The sequence below is a fragment of the Drosophila ficusphila genome, unplaced genomic scaffold, assembly GCF_018152265.1.
Source record: "Drosophila ficusphila isolate 14025-0441.05 unplaced genomic scaffold, ASM1815226v1 contig_106, whole genome shotgun sequence".
NCBI lineage: Eukaryota > Metazoa > Arthropoda > Insecta > Diptera > Drosophilidae > Drosophila > Drosophila ficusphila.
Window position 1 is genome coordinate 3,460,495 of NW_025063993.1, and position 15,573 is coordinate 3,476,067.

General features: G+C 39.8%; 1 protein-coding gene across 1 annotated transcript in view; it reads left to right on the forward strand.

The window, feature by feature from the left end:
• Positions 1-12,699, forward strand: part of LOC108088352 (protein lingerer) — a 29,174-nt gene extending 16,475 nt beyond the window's left edge. Inside the window, exons 3-5 of the mRNA XM_017186099.2 lie at positions 6,905-7,010; positions 9,124-9,423; positions 11,377-12,699. Coding sequence (XP_017041588.1) covers positions 7,005-7,010; positions 9,124-9,423; positions 11,377-12,528 — 1,458 coding nt within the window. The 5' untranslated portion in view covers positions 6,905-7,004 and the 3' untranslated portion in view covers positions 12,529-12,699. The remainder of the gene's footprint in view (positions 1-6,904; positions 7,011-9,123; positions 9,424-11,376) is intronic.
• The last annotated feature ends 2,874 nt before the right edge of the window (positions 12,700-15,573 follow it).

The following is a 15,573-nucleotide window of genomic DNA, read 5'->3' on the forward strand; positions in this document are numbered from 1 at the left end:
ATTGTTGTGGCCACAAAATGGTTGGCGCACAACAACACTTAAGCTTAAGTGACTGCTCGAGACATTGACTTTTTTTTGGCGAGAGGAGTAGGGAAAACCCTGTGAATGCGTGACCGGAAAGTGTTTGGCGCTTCCGGTCGCCGCAGCCACCGAAGCGGGAAAACCACCGCAGCAGCCAAAACCGCAGCGGAAGTTTTGCCACGTAGACAATAACACCCATACAGCCGCAGCTACAAGTGCTCGAGCACACAGACAAAGGCAGCCAGGACGAGTACACCTGGCCCAAACCCAAAATGTGGCTCCCCACTTCTCCTCAAGGCAAACTTTTGATGCTCTGCCAATAACTTGTTCGAGGTTATTATGTTAAAAAGCCAAGATTAATTCAAATCATGGACAGTAATGGCAGTTGAAAGATAAACGATTTTCTTAAAAGTCATATTTAATTATTTGTACTTGAACCTAACCAGAAGCTTTAAACAAACAATTCTCTTAAACCAAAAACGGAGCTGTAAAATTTAAGCCAAAAAAGTTTTTCCTTAAACAGGATTCAATATTTTACAAAATAAAAACTTTTGATTGCAAAACATTATTAGGTTTTCTATTTTCCTTTCTATTCTTAAATGCAACTAGAATAATTATTTTATTTTAAGAATAACGATACACTTTATTCAGAGACCAAAAGCCTTGGTTTGTCTTAATTTTTAAAATCAGATTTCAGTATGTTTAATACTTTTTTATGACTGAAATTTGTTTATATAAAATTTATAAAAATTGTAATAGTTAAAGAACTATTCATGAGTATAAAACAATAAAATTGCATACAAGTTCCGAAAGTTTTATAAGCTCGTAAATAGTCGAGAGATGAATAATAAGTTCCACTGGAAAAGTTTAAAACGGAGTAGTGTCAACTAGCGGCCAAGGTTTATTAAGCTAATAACCACATTATTATCCCACGAAGCCAAGTGGAATCAAAGGCCACTTCAAGAAGCTCAGAAAAGCAAACAATGACCACATCTTGAAAAATCTCAGCTCTTGAGGGTTTTACACAAGAGCATTTCGGTGTCAGCCAGTATTTCAATTCTTCGCTACTTGACCATTGCCCAGAAGCAGAGAAATGTCCTTACAAAGGACGCATAAAACAACAGCTGTTATTCTGCAGAAAATCCCCATAGAGCGGAGTGGATTTTAGGAAGTGAAAAGCGACAAAAAAATGGAAAAAATGGAAACCTTCGACGGAAAACAAAAGCTGGCAAAGCTATACTGATGCAGATAGAATGCTCAAAACAGACCTTTCATAGGCAGCAAAATGTCACGTTTCGACCATAAAATGTGCTAAACTGTTAATTCGGCAAACACACCATAAGCGAAATCAAATAACAACAAGACCAGTGGGCCAGCTATTGGATATCCCTGTTCCATCTCGCTGATTTCGCGCTTTTATGCAACTTCGGAATTGAGAGGGAATACCTGAAGAGGTGGAAAATAAAAGTTAAGTTAATTGCTTTTGCATAAGGCAGGCGCCGAGAGGCAGAAAGTCAAAAGAATACGCTTCCAAGGAAGCTGAATAATGGCGAGGAAGAAATAAAACTCAGTCGAACTGCCAGTTGAGTTGATGCTCAATTGGGTGGAAAAATTTTTCATCCATTGGCTTGCATTTTGCGGGGAGCTTCGGGAACGGTCCGGAAAACTCAAGGCGGGCAGCGAATAATTACGGAGAAATATTTCAAGTCTTAAATCGAAGCAATGGAAAAACGAAAGGAATAAAAACAGTATAAAAATTCCTTGAAACGAATAAGACTTTCATGATTCAAGCATAAATACAACCAAAATTAAACAAAAGTTTATAATACCTTTATCTTATACATATATGCATATATCAAAAAAATGTATACTGATTAATTGTGAGGATTTAATATTTAACGCGCTGCAAAAAACAGCCGCAAACTGTTATACCAAAAATACAAAGACAAGTTTACCTCGTTACAAAAAACTCAAAATTCATTCACAAAGTCAGCTTATTATTACCCATAAGCTTTAATTTATAACCTTCTGGAATAGCAAAAAACTCTTTAACAGACATAAAAATATTGCGGTATGAGTGGGATCCCATAACATTTAACTCCTGTTGTCAGCAATCTCAAATCTTGATCGAGTTAGGCTTAAGCCTCTACCCCAACCGATCCAATTTGTCAAAGGCGAAGTGAAAATCAGCGCGTAATCCAAACAAATTCGGGTTCGGGTTAACTGGCCCCATAAAGAAGCTTAACAAATGAGGGTAAGGGCGACCCTTAGCAGCTAATAAGTACCCCAAACAAGTTTCTTAATCCCACACCCAGCATTTTGGCCGCCTAGGTCAATGTACACGATTAATACGGGGACCCTCCTGAATAAAACAACTGGGATCCAGTTAGGGCCATCTGGCTTTAACTCAAATTCTCGGGTGCCTAAAACAATGACTCGACTTCAATGAGAGTTGAACGACTCGCACAAAAAGCCCAGGAAAGTGTTCTTCGAGAGGTAAACGGCTCTGTTTGCCCGGTAAAGTATGCAGCAATATTTTACACATGAAAGTTTTGTGCCGCAGCCAAAAAACCAAGAAAAAGCACCGGACTCTCCGCACTCCGGACAAAAACACATTGTTGGCCGCACGGGCTACATAAATAATTTCCACCACACACTTACTCACTCACCCAGTCCTGGCACTTTGACTAAATGGTGTGTAATAAAATTTAAATTGCTTTTGTCTGGATTTTCTTTTAGTATTGCCGTTAAAGTTGCCTTTGTGATACAGGAATTTCCTCATCTAGGCCAACTTGACAGCAGGGTGGATCCTCACTTGGAAGTACGAAATTAAAAGGAAGGTGATAAAGACTTGCCAAAAAGAAATGTTTAGAATAAATCTGATATTAATATACATACATTAGGTTTACTTCACTGCATTTGCAAATAAAAATGACTGAACAATAAATACATCCAAAGCTAAGTCAATATTTTTCTTCATATCAAAAAATCATAAAATATAAATATGAACTTATTTAAAATCAATTTATAACAAAAACACAATTTTGCAACGTCAATTCATGGTTTTAAATCTTATACAAAATTCTGAATTTGTTATTGGAAAAAATTTCTTTGAATCCCATAGGGTACCCAAATAATACATAAATTATATATATATGTAATATATATTTCGTGTTATTCTTAAATCCTGAACCACCCTGCTGCTTGTACACCTCGACATTTAAAACAATTGCCCCAATTGCCGCTAATTAAATATGATTTAGCCGGCCAGAGCAAACGTCTGTCTTTGGCTGAGCTGTCAATATTTGTCAGGAAGCGGGCGATAAAGCTGCCGTGTCCTTACACTCTCACACAGACGTGTCTAGAACTGTCCCTGACCTCTGACATTAGACCGTGCATGAAACTGGCCTCGGGCAACCAAATTTGTTTATAATTCAAATACCAGAAAAAGGCGAACTATGCAACAGTAACGAACATTGTGGAATTGTACAAAAAAAGAGGCAAGGAAAACACGTTAAGCAAACACGATAACGATACTATATAGATATGAGAAGGGACCCAGTAAGGACAACAAGGACACTGCCGAAACACAAGCAGGCAAATTTATTTCAATTTAAAAATTTGGTCACGCTCGACACAAAAAGCGAGTTAAGCGAGTGGGTTGGAAAGACATAGTTGCTCGAAGTGGAAAGAATGGGACAAGAACTTGGGGCCACTGCCATTTGTATAATTGCTGTCGTGATGGAGGAGTAAACTGAACTCTGCTCGGCACTGCCAACGTCTTGTTCCTCAAAGATTCCCAGTTTATGCCATGACACGCTCCAAGGACGCTTGACAGCAAATGGATAAGGACATTATCATCCGTGGACAGGGGGGCTTAAAAAACGACAATGTGAAAACTAGCCAGCCCGAGGCTAACTGAAGGAGGCTAGATGTTATTGAAATTTGAGATGAGCGCTGGCCAATTCAAGGGCCTCCAGGCTACGTATTTTGCAAACAAAAAATATTACAATTCATAGGATTTCGGTTCTTAAGGGGTTATATCCAGTTGCGATTTTGAAAAAATCGAAATTTTTTTTTTGCCTATTTTGAATGTATATATATCTAAGAAGATTATCTGAAAATTTCAAAATATTCCGGTAAATAGTATTGGAGTAATCGGTGTATTTGTAAAGACGTCTCCCATGTAGTTTAACTAGTAGCCAAAACTTTAAATGCGTTTTTCTCGAAACTATGTCTTCAAAGTCGGTGAGGAAAATTTCTCGGAGATGGCTTGACCGATTGACTTGAAACTTTCACATTCTCTTCTTAGATATTTTTTTCAGGTAATGAGACTTGGAATTTTGGCTCCGACAAAAATTTCGATTTTTTTAGCCACTTCAAAGTTGAAATTTTTGTGCCAAAAACAAAGTTTTATGTTTGGGAGGCCGCCATTTTGTCAAAAATCAAAATTTTGAAAATCCCAAGTCTCATTACCAGCATTTGTCTATTCTTTACGTAATCCTTCTGGTTTTTTGTATTTCTGATCATTTGCACCGGAGATATTTTCCTCACCGCAAAACCCTTTTTTGAAGTGGACCCTCGGGAAATCCTCTACAGGACCGACGGAGTCCAAAAATTTTTTTTTTTAAAAATGTATTCTAAAACTAGAAAAAATTACCTATCTTTTCATATACAACACGTATACATACAATAAATAGCCTCTCCAAAAATAATTTTCAAAAAAGCTCATTTTTTTGGCCTCGCAACTGGATATAACCCCTTAAAAGAACTTTATATATGGGTTTTTAATATTCAATCTGTCTTGAGTAAACGAAGTTAATAAGTTGTTCATTCCATTCAAATAAATAAAATTTAAAAATATATTGATTTTTGTTATAAGGTACCATTTTTGAAAAAAAAAAATTATTTTTAAGAACTTTAAGAAAAATAGTTTCCTTAATTTAAACTTATTGCATATTAGTCTTAAGCAAATCCCCTGTAGTAAAGGTTGGAATATTCTACCAAAGCAAATATTCAATCTGCGTAGTGTACACATTCTTGCCTAAATATTAAGTTATTTCACTGCGATTCTCACGCCGTCATCTCCCTTGAAATATTTATGCAGGAAAGTGAGCCAGCCAGCCAAGCGTCGACGATTTATGACTGGGAATTACTTGATATGCAGTGGCGATTCGAATCGCAGACGGGCAGTTCGAAGTCGAAAGGACTGCAAGTTGAAGGGGGAGTGCAGTAGTAGTAGAATCGGACAGTCCGAGTCCTTGGCCATGGCAATGAGTCCGGCGGACTCGTGTGTTGACATCGATTGACAAGGTGTGCGGGGGGTGGGAAGGAACCTCCAGGTCGAAGGCCACCAACACATGTAGGGAAAACTTTTTCCAGGCGAGTTCGAGTTCAAGTCTGCCGAACAAAAAATAAACGTGAATGTCGTTAAGTTGAGGTAACCCACGTGTTGTCCTTGCCGCGCGTTGAATATGTGCAACAAGCAATGGCAAATCGCAGAGGTGTGGTGCTGGGAATCGGCCAGGTGTCCCTGTCCACTATATATGTCTATAAGTTTGTATGTGGTCACATTGTTGTGGCTGTGGGAACTAAAAAACCAGTTGAGACCACTGGCCACTGGATAGGCACACAAAACTTGTGGCATCCTTGAGGCAATCAACGAAATTATAGGGGAAATAAGAAAAGTTTACGACAACTTTCCGACATAAGAATTAAATGTTTTATCGGGACATAAAAAAAGACGAGAACAAAGACATGCTAAAAGAAATTAATTTTTTATTCATCGAGGTTTGCTTCTGTTATTCGGTTAACGTTGAATTTATGCATAAAAACATCTGGTTGGTAAAAAAGGAAAATGTATAGCTTGTATAAATCGGGTTTATAAAGGATACATTGAATTGAAGAAAATGTTTTTTCGCAAATAAATTCTGCATAGTATTTTATGGTTCCAGAGACTTTCCTTAATCCATTTTAGGTACAATTTTAAACTGTGTTCAAGCAACTCCACAAATGAACCACAAGAACCTTCACTTAGGAAATCATAGTACTTAAATAAATCACGGTTGAGGGCACTTTACCAGCCACAAATAAATCCGTGGCACTATATATTATCAGAGCCATCGAAATAAGCCGTAAACACTAAATTATAGCTCTCCGGGGACACTTACCAGCACTTAGGATTGTCAACAAGAGCCATTAGCATATGATGCGATCCGCAGGCGAACTTAATTCAAAGTAACGAACTGAATTGCTCAAACTAATTATCGGACCGTTCTACGCAGCTGGGCCAACATGGGGTTTATGGAGGGTCCTTGGGGCAAAGTAGGGGCTCCGGATCCACATTCACATCCACATGCACATCCGTGCCCGTGTCCTGGCGACTGATTTATGCTCGCAGGCGTCGCAAAAGCATTCATCCATCGTGGCACCAACAGTATATCCTTCAACTTGACCACCATGAATATCGGTGTGGGTAGAAGGAGGTGGGTTCTTCATACTGCGGTTGCCATTCAGCTGGATGTGTGTGTGTGCGAAATGTCCTTGTCAAACACTAATGGCGTCGTCGCCAGTGCCTTTGTCCTTGCCGGCGTGTTAATGTGCGACAGTTTCCTGCTATGACGTTTCCTTCCAACGAGCTGAAATCGAATTGAAAAGCAGCGTTTTAAAATTCCCTGTTTGTTTGTTCGAGGTAAAGCAATTGAAATATGTTTCCGGCTCGCCGTGAATTCAATCCGTCTCCTTTGGCGAGAACGAATTGGCAGCCAGGACATTTGCCGTGCTCGCATGACGTCCCCGGGGTCATCGAAAGAAAGACTGCATTCGCTTTTGAACGCCTGCCTCCTGATTTATCCTTTTCTCTGACTCGATTTCTCTCTTGCAGAATTTATGCCTGTGCAGTTTTCCATCGATTTTCGTCTTGCGCCACAACGGACTGGGGATGAAACACCAAGCACATAAAACGGATTTGATATTAAAAAAATATGCAGGTAAACAAACGTGCCAATATAAGAACTTTGGGGTGAACCTTACACAACTATAACATATGTTTGCCTCCCAAGACTCTAATTATTTCAAAAACATGATTGGGAAAATTATAATATATACCTAAATAACTTATTTGGAAAATAGCTTATTATTTTACCTTTAAGTTCATTAAAAGCATCATAAATATTTTCCTACACTTTAAACCATTTTTATTTTGTTCTTTCTTTTATTTAAGGGCAACACTGCGTATGCGTAACATTGTTAGGAACTTTTTGGGATTGTTGCTCACTTTTTAGTGCTCATTTTTCCATTACCTAAATCCTATTATCACGCGACAGAACACATTTATCACTTAAGTTAAAACCTTGTTTAGGTTTTGGAAACAATCGTTTTTGTAAATAATACTAAATTACTACTACATTTTTTAAGTTTATTTCCCTTGAAGTATAGAAATTTCCTGAACTGCTTCGGCTTATGATGTTTTGTTTAGAACAATCATAACAAGTTTTGATAGCTTTAACCAGAATATGTAGCGGTTTAAAACGCCTATGTTTTTGGGGAGGAAACAGTGTTTCTGCTTTGAACTAAACAAAGACCGCAGGGCCACCCTAGCCACACATGGTGGCAATATGCTGCAGGAAACTCGGGGAGCCGAACCCCAAACACAGAACACAGAACACCGAACGCCGAACACCAAACAGCGATTGGCGGCACAGAGCGACAAACAACGGCAAACAATGACTTCCAGCCACTGCGGCTTATCGCAAATGCAACATGGCGGCGGCCAAGTCACGTTTCAGCCGCCACTGAGTTGCTGTTATTGCGCGGTAGTTGCCGCTTGTTAACGGAAAAAACACACACAAGCCTTTTGTAATACAGACACACTCGCCCGCTGACATGCATACAAATTGCAAAATGAGGAACTCAAACAAGCGGCAAGTGCCACAGTTTAAATTGAATAAATAATGCGCGAATTTCGCAAGCAGCGTGCAAGGTCGGTTGCTTCAAATGGAGGCACATAAAGAGATGTTGCATCGCCAATGCAAATATTTATTGACACCGCACCAAAATGTCAAAGGCAATCGCTTTTCATCGAGCCTACGCAAGTGCGGAAATTAAATTACTCCGTCAAACGCGAACTTGTTGCGGTCAATTATACCTATTAAATAGCCATCCGAAATTTCTAAATTATCAGGAGGAACTTAAATCAGAAAAGCATTCCACCAGCAACCAAACTGCAATTGCGTTGCTAATTTATTCAAAAATTCTCCGTTTGACTATATTGGCTATTTTGAGAATAGGATACGCAAAAAGTTATTTTTATTTGAATAGGAGAGACAAAATCATTGAATAGTTTTAGCCCAACAGAACTTGGCAAATTGGCATTTATCTACAACAATTGTTTCAAATTTATTCGTAATATGTGCAAATCAAATATTAAAATTAAAATAGAACTTTTCCTCTCTCAACAAAAAAACATTATAACTTTATTAAATTAAATTAAAACTGAAAAAAGCTAAAGTAGCAATTAAACACGTCCAACCTTTTTTGTTGTTTACAGTTTTTGTTTTTCAGCAGTTCCCAGACTTTTAAATGACACTAATGAACAACAAGTGTGCTTTATAGAGCAAGCCAATTAATGTGTTTCATTTATTCAACTAATTGTTATGCGAACACCGTTTATTTATTTATGAACATGGGAAAATGTTACCTCTTCAAACAGAGAGCAGAAAATTTCAGGAATGAATAATAAATTTGAGAAAAATTAAAAAGGTCATCACAGAGAGAGAGATATATAAAAAGAATACAAAAACGGGCAGGAGCTTGTGCAGATATATTCTTTTTAATTTGCTTTATTCAAATATTAATTTAAGTGAATTGGTGTTTATTTAATTTTCTGGCACAATAAATTCCGAACTTTACGTGAGAGAACCATGCTCTTAATAAAATGCACGTCGAACCAAAAGTCACCTCTGTTGAAATACACCTGTACACATTTTTTGTGCAGCACAATGGGTTGATTTTCCAATTTCGCAGCCATACAATCAACACCATTGAACCCCCGTATTGGCACCTGGAAAAAGGCAATTAATCACCCGACGTTTGCACTTTCAGAAACAAGAAAAAAGGCGCGAGCTGCGCCTGAAGCGATTCTGGCGCTCCCCGAAGACAACATCCTCGGAGGACTCGACCGGCTATGAGAGTCCAACAAGGACGAAGGCGTCCAGCGCCGGCGGGAGCAGCGATGCCCAGAGATTTAACCACCTGCACTACACCAGCCTGTCGCAGGGATCGGGCACCTCGTCCTCGGCGGGCGGAGCCACTGCGTCCGGAGCGGGGCCCACCACCATTGGGTCCTCCGGCAGCAACAAGCCCTCCTGCTCGCTGCCACTTTTGCAGGTGTGGCCCAGCCAGGTAGGCACTTGTCCCCCACCTTGCTTTTTTTTTTTCCTACCCACATATGGGAAAAAACATGTTTCAAAATCAGAACAGAACAGTCGAGGTTGATAAAAAAAGTTTAATTATTCAACTTATAAAAAAAAACGATCATACAATATAAATAACTTTAAAAAATGTAAAAAAACAAAGATTACCTAAGAATTTTTATAAATATTTTACATAAAATATATTAAAATCATAAAATAGTTAAATTGCATACTTTTGGGCACCCTTGGTATTGGTGAAAAATATTACAACACTTATAATTTCACCACTACCTAAAATTAAAAAAAAAATTTAATTAATGAATATGTTTAAAAAAGTCTATTTTTGAAACGTGTTTTTTTCCCCTGTGTAAGCCAACAAAAAAATCGTAGACCAATATATGACTTTTGGGGAAAAAGTAACCGCAACAGTTTCGAAAATTGGGGCTTTTGTGTTATATGTACTGATATTTTTTGTAACCACTCGTCGTATGCGAGTTGTTTTTATGCTGTGGCCAGTTGTGCGTTTTTGCGTTAATTTGATTCTCCGACTCTCTATTTCTTCCCACTACACCAACACCAACACCAACACCACCAAACTCCACCAACACCACCAAACACCACCACCCGCCTCAAATACATACAAACCCCTCTGTGTGTGCGTTGCGTGTTTGGTTCGGTTACGGTTATGGTTTGGTTATGGTTTGGCTTTGGATTTGGATTTGGTTTTGGCTTTGGTTCTGGTTCTGATTCTGGTTCGGTTCTGGTTCTGGTTTGATTGCTGGTCTGTTGTGGTAGCCGCTCCTGCGCCAGGAGGGCTTCGTACAGTTGCGTCGAAACAGCGGCCCCGAGGGTCAGCGGGTATGGTTCCATCCAGTTCCTCTTTTTCCAGCCTCTCTAGTCTGCTCCACGTTCTCTAGTCTTTTCTCCACTCTCTATCTAACATATGCTACTCGTAACTCCTAGCTAACTTTTTGCATGCCTCGATTAACTAACTAACTAACTATCTAAGAAAAAGCCCTCAACGAGCTCAATTCGTTTTTAACTACTAACTGTATAAATCTGACCACAGTACCCATCTTGTTGAGGTTATTTTGTGTATTCTACACGTGTTTTTACCTAGATCTCGTTACTCATGTACTTCTATTGGGAATTTTATGCTAAAAACTATTATTTTTTCATGCACAATTTTTGGGCAAGGGCTGGTCGACAAACACTCTAGGAATGTGGTTAATATTGGCCAACAGAACTTTACGCTTATTATTTTTCAGACATTCAAATATTCAATTACTAATTGGAATTTCAAAATAATATTGCATGACTAGCAATTAAATAAAGCTTGTAAGCAAATTAAATTGAAAACAATTTCATTAAAAAATAAATTCAATAAGTATGGATTACTAACAAAATATAGTCTCTTTAAAATAAAATAAAAATTAATTTACTTTTCTTAAGTAAGAATATTTGTACATATTTTATATAAAAAATAATTAAAGCTCTCGAATTAAAACACTATTTTATTTATTAAGGTAGAGGTTTTTTCGGAGTTTTAAAATTGATTTCAATTCTCAAAAAACTTTAATTTGGCTGATAATACATATTCTAACAAATGGTAATGTATTTATTGTTTCTCATGAGAACTTAAATCTCTTTGTCAATCAGCTCTCGCTCAATTGAACCCCAACCACCTCGTGTAAGTAATCTCCCTCCGCCACACCACTTCCCCTTGTACAAAATAATGCAACCCCACCCCAGAGACAATTTTTGAACCACCTAACTAACCAAGTCACCGTGAGAACTAACCACTCCTCCCGAAAGCAGCGACTCCCACACTGCACCGAGAACCGGCTTAACCTCCCCAAATCCCCCAAAATAAAACCCCTTCCACCTGAAAAGGTTTTCCGCGGGAAGTACCCCATCTCATGTGCGATCTGGACTCTTGCAGGATTCGCCGCGCGGCGAGGCGGACGGCCAGTCGTTCGTGTTCCCGGCGATCGTGGAGACGAGTGTCAGCAGCCCGGTAGCGGTGGCCAGCGGCAGCGGGAGCGGCAGCATCGGTAGCACCAGCCTCAGCCTGAACCAGGCCAGGCGGAGCACCAACCACCTCAGCCTGTCCACGGACCGGCGGAGCTCGCTCTACTGTGATACCCTGCACGCCGGCGACTCCGGCATCGACTCGGTGCAGGCCTCGCCCTCGCCGAACGCCTTCATCGCTCCGCCGGGCGTCCACCACGCCCTCCCGCTCGGCCAGACGGGCGGCGGCTCCTGCCACGTGTCGCCCACCAGCACGCCCACCCAGGGCTCCCCGAACCTCTCGCTGGGCAGAAGGGGCGTGAGGAATAGCATCTGCGTGGTGCCGAGCGGCAACAACGGGCGGCGCAAGTCGAGCGCCCTGCTCCATCCGGACCACGCGCGGCTCTTCGCCCTGCGGATGAAGCATGCGGCTGCCCTGGAGCGGGCACAGACCTCGCCGGACCAGACCTCCATCGAGGACGCGACCGAGTTCCACGACAACGGGCTGGCGACCAACCTGACGAACCTGCGGCTGTGCTCGGCCTCCTCATCGACGACGTCGTCGCTGACGTCCGTGGCCGCGGTCAGCCTGGGCGGCGCCGGTGGTGGGGCGGGGGGTGCGAACACCACCGGTGGCTCCTCCTCCGGCTCCGCCTACGCTGTGGGCGCGGCGGGGGTCCAGCAGCGCGTCTCCGATCCCTGGCTGCAGCCGCAATCCGACCGGGAGCGCGACTCCCGGCACGACGGCCGTCGGCGCTCCTCCACGATGACCGCCCGCTACTCGCTCTTCGACGCTTTGGATCTCGAGTATGTCCTGCTGAGGGCCGCCGCGAGGGGATCCGTGGGTCCGTACAGCCTCAGCGAGTCGATACACAAGCTCACCTTCACGCAGTCACTGGCCTTTCCGGCTTTGGCCAGGGGATTGGCCACCAAGCGACGGAGGTCGGCGACGCACACCAGCTCCCGGCCACTGAATCCGCACGAGTCCGGGCTGAACACCTGCGCCAAGGTGGTCACCGCCGTCGTCCTGGTGGCCCTCTCCTTCATGGTGTTCCTCATCGTCTACAAGTTCGTGCGCACGTGAGGTTTGCTCCTGGCCCCGTCGCCAGAGCTCCCGGTCACATATCAGCCCAGCTACGGAGCGGAGGAGGCCTCGCCGGGGTCCTCCGTCATCTCGTCGGCGGGCCGCAGTCTGGGCAAGCACATGTCGGGGTTCAGGAGCAAGTTGGGCCTGCGCCAGCCGGACTTTGAGTGATCCGCCCAGTTGTAGTTGCAAATGCAGTTGCAGTTGGGGCGGGCATTGAAAAAACTGGTCAGCGACATTTGCACTTTAAATGGTTTCGAATCGGTGATTTATACTAAATCGAACAGTACCTTAAATATTATATTTAAAGTTTCTTTAAAGTTGAAAAAGAAAAGGAATTCTTACATCGGTATTCTGCCCAATTAATTAGAAGAGCATTCAAATTTACGAAAGAAACTCTAAAGTTATATTAATCAAATTCATTTGAACTTGTTTTAGATTGAGGTAAATATTCTTAGTATCCTTAAAAATCTGCAATACAATAAAGACTTAAAATAAAGATATTAATTCTCTGAAAAACAGTTCTTGTCAAACCATTAATGCTTAGCAAAAAAGTTGCTGACCAGTTCAATTTTGTGATAAACTATCAATGAAAGCTAATTTTCCAAAACAAAAACACAAAAAAAAACGAACACATTTACACAAAAGAGAAACCAAAATGTAAGTTAATGGAATAACAAATTAAAGGCTTAAACATTTAGTAAAACAGCTTCAAGAGGCTTGCCAGAGTTTCATCAAATTTATAAAATACTTATGAATAATAATATTTTTTTATATATATAAAAGTCGCTGCTCGCATTTCCTAGGCTCCTAATTAGCAAAGATTTTGGAGTAAATCTAAGAATCTAGTTTCATTGTTTGCAGTTGAAGTGCCTAACTAATTTTTGAAAGTATTACAAAGTACATAAAAATTTCGCTTGTTTTGTTATCTTCCTAAAAACGAATTTAGAAATTGGCAGCTGCTTTGAAATGAAAATATTTACGCGCTGCAGTAGTCCACATAGATTTCCCTGTAGACAAACATTTTCAAAGGGAATAAATAGTTGGTGAGGGAATTGGGAGGATATATGATGACGGAGATTAAGTTTTGCATCTTTTATTTTGATTTTTTAGGTACTTGTATCTATTTCTGAATGTCATTAATTTATTAAGTTAAGATGACCTGCCTTATATCTTTTTCAGTATTTGTTTTATTGGTGCATGGGAGCTGCAACGTCAATTAAATAATTCCAATCTATTCCATGTCTCTTATCCTTGTTAACCAAAGCTTAACCCACCTGTTTTCAGTCCTCACAAGCCCCATAACACCATTTTAGTGTTGAATAATTGGCATTAGATTTAAGGATCAGGAATATTGGCAGACGATTAGAACCTACAAAGACAAAAATTTGTACTGAGTTGTAAGGAGGCTAGATGATGGCGAGACGATATGATATGGAAATCCAGGCATATTAAATTAACATATTTATGGTAGCTATATATAGTTATACAAGCAAATAGATATGAATATGTATACATGCATTATATATATGTACATGGGTGTTTATAAATGTATACCTAAGCGGCTTAAATGTGACAAAGCACTTGCTGAAATACCAATACAAACTCTCTACTCTTAACTTGCTGCCTTACTTTCCTCTAGTGAAAATAGTCGAAACAAAAAACCAAGATCGATGAACAAAGTCCCGACTTACAAATTCTTCATAAATTGCTGCCTTACTCTCTAAATGAACGAAACGAAAATCGAACAAAAACCTTTTGAAAGAAACCTCTTTAACTCTCAGAGCTTTTTTCCTGTTTCCTCTATGAGCTTGGCCTACCAATGAACCCAAAAATACGCAAAAAAAAAGCAAAAACATTTTATATAGAGTAAAAAAATATATACTAAATGTAATGTTAAATAATTGATATTAATATTAAAGCTGGCTAAAGTATAAACATTTTGTTGCATAAGCATAGGCTATTCCTTCCTCTCTTTTTTGCATAAATAATTTCTACATTTGTCGACGGCATTCATCAATATTTATGCATAGTTTTACGACCTTCTCTTTTTGCGTTACGATTGGTGTGCAACCAACTATGGTTAAATAAAAAATTGCATATTAAATGTCACCAAACAGAGATGAGAAGAAAATGAAAAAGCAACTGTAACCGTAACTGAAGTAAGTTGAAACGTGCAACAATAAAAGGAAGAAATTTTCAAATAAACCATTCCATTTGTGTTTCTGTTTTCTTTTGTGAGCATTGTGAGCAAGGGAAGGGGTGAACATTAAATTGAAAATACTACATTTTTACAATCGCATTTATGTCTCGCTGTTCCTCTGGCTGCTGGGAACTGCCAATAATTAATTGAGACTGACGTGGCACAAAGGAACTGAAGCTAATGAAGATGATGATGATTTATGGAGAGCCACGATTCCCAGCACATTAAGTCGGTCAATGCTTTTGAACATAGCTGCAGCAAATGAAAACTAATTAAGTTGGTAAGCTTTAATATTATAATAGAACAGAATCATACTTTGACTTATTAAAAACTTCTTGCATTGAAATCAGCAAGCCTGACTTTTAAAACCACAATGATTTAAGTATTCAAAGTTTTAAAGTGGTAAGTAAATAATTAATAGAGCCGCACAACATTTATATTTTTTTTATACAAACACACTCAACACGCACAACATTTTTGATTGAATTAATATTTAATTGATTTTGATAATAGTTAGTTTAAAATATAAACTCTTGTAACGAATTTAAAACACCATTTTATTATGCTTAACAATTAGTTGCCATTATAATTGCAACAGCCAGTAAAAAAGATAATCCGATTAAATATTTACCAGGCAAGTTTACACTCATTAAAAAATCATGCCATATTTGAAGTACATACAAACCACTAATAATTGAATTGTCAGTAAGCTGGGAAGGCTGCACATTTACGTAATCGATTTAACGCAGATTGATGAGCCGCAAGAACTTTACAAATTGCAGGAAATAAGTTGTCTGGGAACTTTGCCCAGTTCGAAATTGCTCCCCCAATCTCCAGTTTTC